This window comes from Leopardus geoffroyi, chromosome D3, assembly GCF_018350155.1.
Source record: "Leopardus geoffroyi isolate Oge1 chromosome D3, O.geoffroyi_Oge1_pat1.0, whole genome shotgun sequence".
In the NCBI taxonomy this organism is placed as follows: Eukaryota; Metazoa; Chordata; class Mammalia; order Carnivora; family Felidae; genus Leopardus; species Leopardus geoffroyi.
In genome coordinates this window covers 653,910-663,956 of record NC_059339.1, presented here as the reverse complement: position 1 = coordinate 663,956, position 10,047 = coordinate 653,910, and the positions used below count along the sequence as shown (strand labels likewise).

General features: G+C 59.6%; 1 protein-coding gene across 1 annotated transcript; it reads right to left on the bottom strand.

Moving 5' to 3' along the window:
• Positions 1 to 1,078: 1,078 nt before the first annotated feature.
• LRCOL1 (leucine rich colipase like 1) lies at positions 1,079 to 9,748 on the bottom strand. The gene is made up of 8 exons (XM_045459198.1): positions 9,659 to 9,748; positions 8,695 to 9,075; positions 7,927 to 8,578; positions 7,230 to 7,415; positions 3,340 to 3,476; positions 2,832 to 3,187; positions 1,427 to 1,487; positions 1,079 to 1,195 (listed from the first exon to the last, which is right to left on the bottom strand). The coding sequence occupies exons 1-8, from the start codon at positions 9,746 to 9,748 to the stop codon at positions 1,079 to 1,081; spliced, it is 1,980 nt and encodes a 659-aa protein (XP_045315154.1).
• Between the last annotated feature and the right edge of the window lie 299 nt (positions 9,749 to 10,047).

The window sequence follows — 10,047 nt, the reverse complement described above, 5'->3', positions numbered from 1 at the left end:
AACAGGGTCACCTTTAAGGTGCATAGAGGGCACACGAAAACTTAGCCTAAAACACACCGTCACCTCAGAACAGGTTTCACTCTCACACCACAGATTTCCACCCCAACGATATGGGAGCCTATGTTAGGAAAGCTCCTCACAGAACAGACTGAGGGTGCTGGAGGGAGGGGGGATGGGCGTTAAGGAGGGCACTTGTGAGGATCACTGGGTGTTGTGTGTCAGTGATGAGTCACTAAATTCTCCACCTGAAACATACACTATGCCGTATGGTAACCAACTAGAATTTAAATTAAAGAAAGAAAAAGGAGCAAAGCCTCTCACATATATCGGAACCTACAACGCAGGCCATGCCTAGGAATTTAACACACAGGACTTTGAGACCAGATGCAGGTCCCCCGATGTGCTCAGTGTTCGTCTTTCTCTGTGCCAAACGTGTAACCTGTATCAAAAAGAGATTTGCCAGAAGGGAGGAAACCAATCTGTGCTGACTGGTAGGAGTTTCCACTGGGAACTTGGACAACTGCTTTTCCTCTATACCTGAGCGTTCAAAGCGCACCGTAAAAGTGTGTGAAACCAAATCATTTCCATTTAGCACACAGACCACGGCAGCTTTGTCATCACTGGGCACACAGATGGACAAGACCAGCAGTGGATACAAAACACAGAGGAATTTCACACAGAAACAAAGCGATGAAAATTCGCCATGAAGCAGGTGGAGAAATCACGACAGGGATTTCTCTAGTGTAGACAATTGCTTCCGTGAGATGGGCAGACAGGGGAATACTCTTAGGACAGCTACGATGTTGGGGGTGATCCTGGCTGGCTGAGATGCCAGAAAACCCGGTCAGAGTAAGGCGGCCACCACACAGCCTCGTGGCTGTGATTCCTCGGGAAACAGACTATTGGCACTTCTAGGCGGAAACAGGACCACACCTCTGGGGACCCCCAGTATGAAAAGAGAGTGGAGCGGGCCTACAGGCCACAGAGAGCCCCGTAGTGATAGAGGGAAACCCGTTCCTAAGGAGACGTTGGTGGAATGGCACGAAAATATCCTCCAACCCTTAGGCCTTTGGCTCACCTAGGACACGAGTGCCGGGGGGTACGGCCTCGATGCCTCCTCCACCAGGCACACACGACACAGGAACCGGATAGTGTGGACCCGGCTAGTACGCTCAGAGCCAAGCCTCAGCCTGACCTACCGGAGTCAAAGCAGAAAAAAGGACCAACGCGATGGGCTGCGTGCAACCGGGTCTTGTGTGTGACATCGGAAGGAAGCGACATTCCTCAAGGTCAGAGAAGACGAAGGAAGCTGTGCGCTAGACAATAGGGTACACCTGGAAGTCGAGACCAATCAAGGAAGAGAACTTCGCAGGAGCTGAAAAGGGAGCAGTGCATCGTCTAAAATCACGGGAGCCCCGCTGCTCACGTCCTGGCCGGCGAACGTGTGCCTGACGGTGCTCTGCCACACCCCAGCCTCTGACACTGACCTGTACGAGGAGGGTGTCGGGAAGTCAGGGACTGGTTTCAGAAGTTGAGCTGTGGGTCGTCCGACGACTGGATATGGCTCCACGTTCAGGTTTCTAGCTGTGCTCATACTGATCACATCGGGCTCCAGTTGCTTACACGGGTCGTGAAAGTGTGGGTGAAAAGCGTGCAAAGGAAAAACGCTCACAACATACGAGTGTCTGCGACGAACGTAGACGTGATGTAGAATCGTGCACAGGGTGGACGGAGACTTCTGTGAACTTGAATGTGTACGGGGCGTTAGGTCCCACTATGAAGTCGCGGGTGAGGGATGTGGAATCACAGGGTGGGTGGCTGTGTGTTGGTCCGATAGGATCTCACACCCACTTCTTTGTGGCAAAGAACAAGATTGCTCTCGGCAGCAAAGCTGTTTTGACACAAGAGCCTGGGAAGTCCTGTCGGGACGGCAGCGTCTCATCTGCTCTCGCCCAGAAGAACTCAGCAATTGGCGGCACGGGGCCCCTCCGGGGGCTCATCGTGCAGACACGGGAAGGAGCAGGGAGGACAAGGGCATACGTAGACCGTGGACACCCAAGCGCGGAGGACTGCCCAGCAGTGCTCCCCCTGGGCAAGCCTACAGTTGCTGATGTGAAGCGTCCTGCTGGGGAGGAACAGCCCCTCTTACAGGCAGCGGGGAAAGCCAGGCTAAGGCCCCTCAGGGAGGTACTTCTGGGCCATCAGCACCCGAACCATGCTTCCCTGGAAACGAGCTCTAACACCAAACTCTGACTCGGGCAGCTGGAGGTCAGATCTCTGGCAAGTGTGTGTGTGTGTGGGGGGGGGGGGGGGGGGTTGTCTCCAAGTGTTGATGGCTATAAAAACACACCTCTGCTACATTTGAACTTTATTCCTTTCATTTCCCCTTGCCTGGAAACAGTGTGATTAATCTAGCATGAGCGTGACTTTGCTACTTCCTTGACGGTAAATTAAAAACCATTAATTGGCTGGAGATACTTAGTGAACCAGCATTAAAGACACTGGTGGCAAAGACAATCAGTCTCAGCCCTGTTTGTCCCCAAACCCACCAGACTTCAGGGGGCACGTGACACTGGTGCAGGTCAGGGCTTGGCTTTAGGTAGATTCGGGTCCACGCAAGCCCGCTACCGTGTCCCGACTTCGCCCCACGCGGCCCTGCTCCAGGCCCTGCTCCCCCCACCCCCACCCGCACCCCCACCCGTGAGGCTCACACATGCACGGTACTCACCCCGTCCGTCCGTCCGTCCGCCCGCCGCCTTGGGAGCCAGGGCCCACCTCCCCCCACCTCTGCATTGCGTCAATTGCATCAAACACGGAGGGAGCCCGCCCACCTCTGAAATCGCTTTGCAGGCGGCCCGGAAGTGGGTGAGAGGCAGTCCCCAGGTGAGCTCGCTGTTCGGAAGTCCCGGGTCTCTGCAGCAAACAAGGCTCCCAGGTGCCTGTCGTGGAGGGGTACCACGGTGCGCGCGCTGGCCTCGGTGCCTGCGAGGCTTCCAGATCCCTCCGCTCCGCCCTCGGGCAGAAGGGATCCACGCCTTCGTGCGGACTGGCGCTTGCAAACAGGCGGGTGCCACGTCCCCCACCGGGCCACGCCTGCGAGCCGGCCTCTCCAGACCCTCGCCTGTGCGGCTGGAGCCTGCTCAGTAGGCGCTCCGTCGGCCCGCGGAGGGCAGCTGCGGGTATCAGCCTGTGGAGCGCGGGGGGGGGGGGGGTGTCTGGGGCCACATGCACGGCCTGCGGGCTGGAGGGGCCACCACCCGCACCTCTCTCTTGGATGCCCCTCTCAAGCGGCCAAGCGCAGTCCCAGCTTGGAACGGCCGCCTGAGGCTCCGGCCTTACCCTCCTCAAGGCTCCCAGGTGTCTCTTATCAAAGGACAGCACCGTCCGGGGGCTCAGGGCCACCCGGGCCAGACAGTCCCAGTTCCTCCGGCTCCGGCTGAAAGGGTAGCACACCCAGCTAGGCAGGTTGCACCCACCTAGGGCGCAAGTGTGTAGGGCACACGGACCCCCTACAGCCGAGCCTGGAGACGCGGCCACACCCCACCCTCGTGGCGCCGCTGTCCTGGGCTCCCCTGACCCGGGCAGCTCATACAAGCGGGGTACACACCCCGGCAGCCAGGGGAGCCCTGGCCCCCGGTGGAAATCCGGAAGAGCCGGAATCACCCAGCAGCCTCCACGATGAAAACAGTCACCCCCTCCACCCAAACACTTTCTCAGGTGACGAAACGCTGCAGTCCGTGCCCCCTGCACCTGGCTGCCTGCCTGAGGGGTCCCGGGGTTACCAGGAATCGAGGCTCCCGAGTGTCTCTGGCTGGAAACCAGCCACCCCGGCCCCTCCGACCGAGGCAGCGCGCTCCCCCGCCTTTACCTTTGGGGTGAAATAGGCACAACTGTGGAGCGGAGGGCGGGGAATCAGGCAAAGGCTGGGACAGCCGGGCACCCGCTCCCCTCCCCAGACCTCTCCAAACGTTCGCTCCGTTCTAGGCACCCGCGGGGCTCGCACCTGCGCACCAGGCCCCCCTCCCCCGTGTGTGGAGCCGGGGCCCTCTGCCTGTGGAGCTCCGTCCACACCAGAACCACCCGGACAGCCTTCCAGGAGGAGAGATCCCAACCCGAGAATCTCTCTGAGCCAGCAGCTTGAATGCAGCAGCAGTCCGTCCTCTCCCGCCTGTCTGTGCGATGGGCTCCCCGGCCTCTCCAGCCATCAAGGCTCCCCTCCCGGGTCTTTGGGGGAGGATTCACTAGGATTCACCAGCCCGCGGGCCCCGCCCAGAGCTAGAAAGGTAGTACACTTGCCTCTAGACCGGCCTTCGGTGGGGGGGGGCACATGTGCCCGAGTGTGAACTAAGTCTCTGAACGAGGCCGACCCAGGCCCCAAGCAGCCGCCTCCTGTGACCTGGCCCCTTCCTACAGCCGTCCTGTTCCGGGCCCCGGGCTGTGCCACCTGCGTGGCCTGCACATGTGCCGTCCGCCCCTTGGGCCCCGGGGACACCCCAGCCCCGTGGAGATCCCGACCCATCCCAGGATGCCCACACCAGGACCGTCTTTCTGATGCGGCACATTGTACCTGGCACCAGTCAGTCCCCAGGTGGTCCACTTGCCCGGTGGGTGCCCCGGCCTCTCCAGCAAGGGCGGCTTCTGACCCTCCCTCTGGAGGGCAACCCGACCGTCCCCCTCGACCCCCGCCCAGGCACGCAACCTGCTCTGGATTCGGGGCGAAATGTGCCGTTGTGGGAGATCCTGCTTGGATCGAACAGATGCCGAGTGGCTCTGGGAGCAGCTCCCGGGCCCAGGTTCTGCAGTTGGCCGCACTTTTGAGGTCAAGACCTCCCCCGGCCTGCACCGCCTGCACATGCGCCCTTGGCCTGCGGCGCCCGCACATGCGCCCTTGGCCTGCACCGCCTGCACTGCGCTCGGGCCTCCACCGTCTGCGTGTGTGCCGTTGGCTCACTGTCTGTGGGCCTCCAGCTGCAGGCGCACCCAAGTGGCTGCCAGATCCCCTTGCCTGTGGTCCCTGGGGGGATGCTGTTCAGAGGCCCGGCTGTACTCCGCTTCCCTGTTTCAGGTCCAGGCTTCCCTCGGCCGAGCGGCTCACTCGTTCTCAGCCAGGCACTGGGTACACCTGTGCCGTCAAATGGAACTTGGATGTTACCTATCTTTTCACACACGGGCCTCCAAATGCAAGCCTTCCTCTGGTGCTCAGTTAGAGAAATCTCTTCCAAACCTTCCAGAAAAGGGAACTTGGCTTTTGGATGATACAATTTAGGAGCTGTGTTCAGCTGCTAGAAATACAGGCGTGGAAAACAGTGACTTTGGTCACGGGGGTCTCCCTATGAATCTGGCACAAGGAGTGGGGACAGTCAGGACTGTTACTCCGCCGTCTGTCCTGACGTGCGTTTCCCTGACGGCCAACACGTTGTATGCCCTTCTCTGCCCCCTGTGGATCTCTTTGGCGAAATGTCTGCGCAAGTCTTTGGTCTACTTTTTAATTGGGTTGTTTAGTAAGTGTTAAGTCCCAAGAGGTTTTTTTTTAATATACCCTGGATCTAAGCCCTTTGTTAGGTTAACAGTTTCCCTTAACGGTTTCTGTCCTAGGGGCACCGGCCGGCTCAGGTGGAGGGGCACGAAACTCTTGATCTCAGGGTCTTGAGTTCCAGCCCCATGTTGGGCATAGAGATCACAAGAAAATGAAATAATGAAATGAAATTAAATATAAAGTAAAATATAAAATAATAAGATAAAAAAAATAGCGGTGCCTGGGTGACTGTTGGTTAAGCGTCCGACTCTTGATTTCGGCTCAGGTCATGATTTTGTGGCATGTGAGTTTGAGCTGCACATCGGGCTCTGCACTGACAGTGCTGAGCCTGCTTGGGATTCTCTCTCCCTCTCTGCCTCTTTCTCTCTCTCAAAAATAAATAAACATTTTTTAAAAGCACGTGGTTTCTGCAAGTTTTAAGAAAACCTATAAAATGGTATGTATCATAGAATGAAAGTTCTTAATTAGGGGTTTATCTACCTTTTCTCTTATGAGTGACATTTGGTCACATCTAAGAACTCTTTGTTGAATCCGAAGTCAAGAACATATCCTATTTTTCTTCTAAATGCTTTGTACGTTATGTTTTCCACTTACATCTGTTCTTTCCTTTTTTTTTTTTTTTTTTTTTTTAGCTATACTTTATGGCTTACCTCACCTGCTCTCATTATTAGCATACAAGCAATGGCTTCTCCTAACTTTCTCTGCAACAATCAATCATCTTAGCTCAGGCTAAGGAGGAGGGAGGAGAGGAGAGGGAGGAGAGGAGAGGCAGGAAGGAGGGAGAGGAAGGGGGAAGGAAGGAGGGAGAGGAAGGGGGAAGGAAAGAGGGAGAGGAAGGGGAAAGGAAGAGAAGAAGGGGGAGAAGGAGGAGGAGGTGGGAAAGAAGGGATAGAAAGGGGAGGAAGGGAAGAGGGAGAGGAAGGGGAGGAGGAGGCAGGGAGGAGGGAGAGGAAGGGGGAGGGGAGGAAAGGAAGAGGGAGAGGAAGGGGAGGAGGAGGGGGAGAAGGAGGAGAGGAAGGGAAGAGGGAGAGGAAGGGGGAGGGGAGGAGGAGTGGAAGAAGGAGGGGGGGGAAGAGGGGGAGGAGGAGGAGGGGCAGAAGGGACGAGGTGGGGAGGGAGGAGGCGAAATATTTTTAAGGCGCCCAGAGAAGCAGCCCCGTGTCAGCATGGGTGACGGGAGCCCCAGAAGGCAGCTGTCCGGGTGCTTCGCCCGAGGCCCTGCACTCTGGGACCGCCAAGAAGGCCCTGGTGGGAACGGGCTCTGAGTTAGCCAGCGCGTCTGCTCCCAGGGAAGCGGCAGGACCTGGGGCCCCTCCAGGGAGTCCTGGCTCCGCTCTGCTCCCGTGCTTGTGTTTCCTGTCGGGCAGCAACGCTCAGGGGAGGCTTTTCAGTTTGGGACAGTGGGCGGATGATTTCTACCTGCCAGGACAAGACGCCCCGTGGGGAGGGCACGCCCCTGCTCTGCCCCTTTCCCTGCAGGTCAGGCTCGTCTCTGCTGGACGCACATTCCTAGGCAGGCAACCTGAGCAGGCTCCACCTGTCCACGGTCTCCACGTCTTCTACAGATTTGTATTACTTTATTGTCTGAAAAAAAATAGAAGTGACGAAGTGCCTTGACTCGGTCAGCGGGGCTCACCGATGTGAGGCCATCAAGCTGCAGGTTCCCCGGAGCTACGGTTCGGTTCATCCTCACAGAGCGGTCTCCGGAGCTCGCTGCTACGACAGGACGGGCGCGTCTGACACCTGCAGGTTTTCACAGCCCAGAACGAGCGGCGGGAACCGCGCAGGCTGAGCTCCCAGCGAAACGCAGGCACGAGATCCAGGCTGAGCTTCTCCCGGGTCCGGACTGGTTCTTCCTCGAGGATGAGTTTCCCCGTCACTAACGGGGCAAAGTTAGAAAATGCACAGGGAGATACGGGGCCCGTCAGGCACCCAACACCGCCCCCACCCTCACCCTCACTGGCGGAACCAGCTCGTCTGGGGCAAGGACCACACAGGGAATCCAGCATTTACACACTGCGGTGAACACCTGCTGTGCCCAGTGTTCCCCTGGGAGCTGATGGTGCCGCAGCTCCAAAGAGGTCGTATGTGCTCAAAAATGTGCTCCTTAACCCTGGGAGCAGAGACCCCTTCATAATCGGAAAGAAGTTTTGGATTCCGGCATCAGACCACGTACTTAAACACCCACACATCACTGCACCCGTGCGTTCTCTCAGCAACCCCCCAAGGCCCATCTCCAGCTGCTGTGGCCCCCTCCCCATCTCCGACCCTCCCCACCTCTGTCGACCCCCTCCCCATCTCTCACCCCCTCATCTCCGAAGTCCCTTCTTCCACCCCCTCCTTCTGTCCCCAACCCCCCGCCCTCAGCCCCATGTTGGGAATCCTGGCACCCGGTAATCCTGGCACCTGGTGAGGTGGGTTCACCACCCAGCCACGCATCAGATGGCCCTTTCCCAGGCGGGGGCACCTGTTCCCTGCCGAGACCCCGAGGGACCTGCCTGTGACCTGTTTCCTTTTCGGAGGCCTCATCCGGGCCTTCCTGCTCAAGGAAGCGGACGCGGAGGCCAGTGTCCAGACGGCAGAGGACAGCCTCTCCTGGAAGGGGACTCTCCGTGGGTTCGGAGAATCCCGTTCACTCGGCGCAGGCCCTACGGCCAGTCCAGGGCTCCGGGCAGCCCCTCCACCCGGGCATCGGGGGCACTCACCAAGAGCAGGCACTGAACCAGGATCCCTCTCTGGGGGACGCAGCGGCGGTGGCTGACCTCGGTCGGAGCGAGGCAACACCTGCTCTGGCACTCGTTGTCGTTGGTGCAGCGGCTCCCGTTGGGCTGGGGACACAGAGCCGGAGCCTGGCGCCCGCCTCCCGCCCTGGCCCCGGCCCCGGCCCTCCCTGCCGCGGCCCGGCCGCCGGCTCACCTTGCGCCAAGGCTGACACTGCAGGAAGATGGTCATGGGTCTGCAGGTCAGCTCGGAGCCCGAGATGCTGAGCACGCAGCAGCGGCTCCGGCATTCGGAGTGCTTGGAGCAGGCGTGGCCGTTCGGCTGCCAGCCGCGGGAGGGGAGACCCCGTGCTCTCCGCCGGCCCCCTGCCCCCTCGGCGGCCAGCTCCGGGCGGCGGGACCCTCCTCCTCCCGGTGCCGGCCAGCCCGCTCGGGCGCCTTCTGCCGGGCCCGGCCCTGGAGGGAGACGGTCTGGGTGGTGCAGAGCTTCCGTGACGCCAGGCTGCTGGGGACACAGCAGTGGCTCGGGCCCTCCAGGCGATCCTCACGGGCCAGCGCCCAGTAGGGCTTCTTGATTGAGGAACACCCGCCCCTCCTTTCCGCTTCCCTTCCAAGTTCCCGGATGTCCCAGACCTGGTGGGGCTGAGGGCGGGGGGAGCCAGCGGAAAGGGAGGGGAAGAGAACTAACGTGGTCTGTGTGTGGTGAGCCACGCGGACGGGAGGTAAACCAAGGCACAGAGGACGAGAGGAGGAGCAGCGGAGCGGGGAGGGGAAGAGCTGCCACGGACTCTCACAGCTTCTACGGGCCCAGGAGGGCGGGCGGGGTCACGTGCGGGCAGGAGCCGTGGCTGGCCCTCACCCAGGTCCTGGCCCGGCCGCTGGCGGCCCCCCCTGCTCCTGAGGCCTTTGGTGGAAGTTCTCAAGCTTCGGGTCGAAACGCCCCTTTGCAAACTCAGCAAACTACTGGGGCCCCAGAGCTGTTGTTGGTGTGGGTCCCTCGTAACGACTTTTCCCGCCGCGGGTACTCACTCAGAGTTTTACGGACTTGTGTGCAAAGTTAGTTAAAAATAGGAACTCCAGCCCGTGTTCACCTACAGAACAGCTTCTTATGAAACACAAGTCTATTTTCCAAAGCAAAGCAGAACGTGCTGAACACGGAGTGGCCCCACCGGGCGCCTGGCACCGCGCTACCTGCCTGGCTCCCCGGCCTGTGACCGTCATCGTCGGGGACCCTGTGGCCTGGGGGAGCCAGCGTCAGCTGTCCTGGGGGCCCAAACGCCCGGGGGCCTTCTTTTCCAGAGAGCCCAGACAGGATTCGTGGGGGCAGGCACCTGCGGAGAGGAGCCAGGAACGCCCGGGAGCCCGAGTGGGGGCCACCTCCGCTGGGGGGGGGGGTGCTTACCTTATGCAAATGGAACACGGTCTTGGGCCTCCAGGCCAAGGACACAGGCAGCAGATAGAGCAGCATCAGCAGACGCCTGGCGCACGCCATGGGGCTCCGGGCCTGTCAATGCCCCAGATGGCTCTCCCTGTCCCCCCACGGCACCTGCGTGGGCACCCGCTTCCTTCCCCCCTTCCCAGTCTTTCTCTCGCAAAACAGGTTCTACACAGTAACAGACATTTTCTGGAGCAGTTTTAGGACCACAGAAATTGCGCAGAAAGTACAAAGTGTTCCCATACAGCCCTCTTCCCCCTGTTTCCCTAGTATTATGTCAGCGGATGCCGGGACATCGGCTACAGTTGGTCGGGCGATAGATACATTATGACGAGTTCCCGGGTTCACTGCCGGTG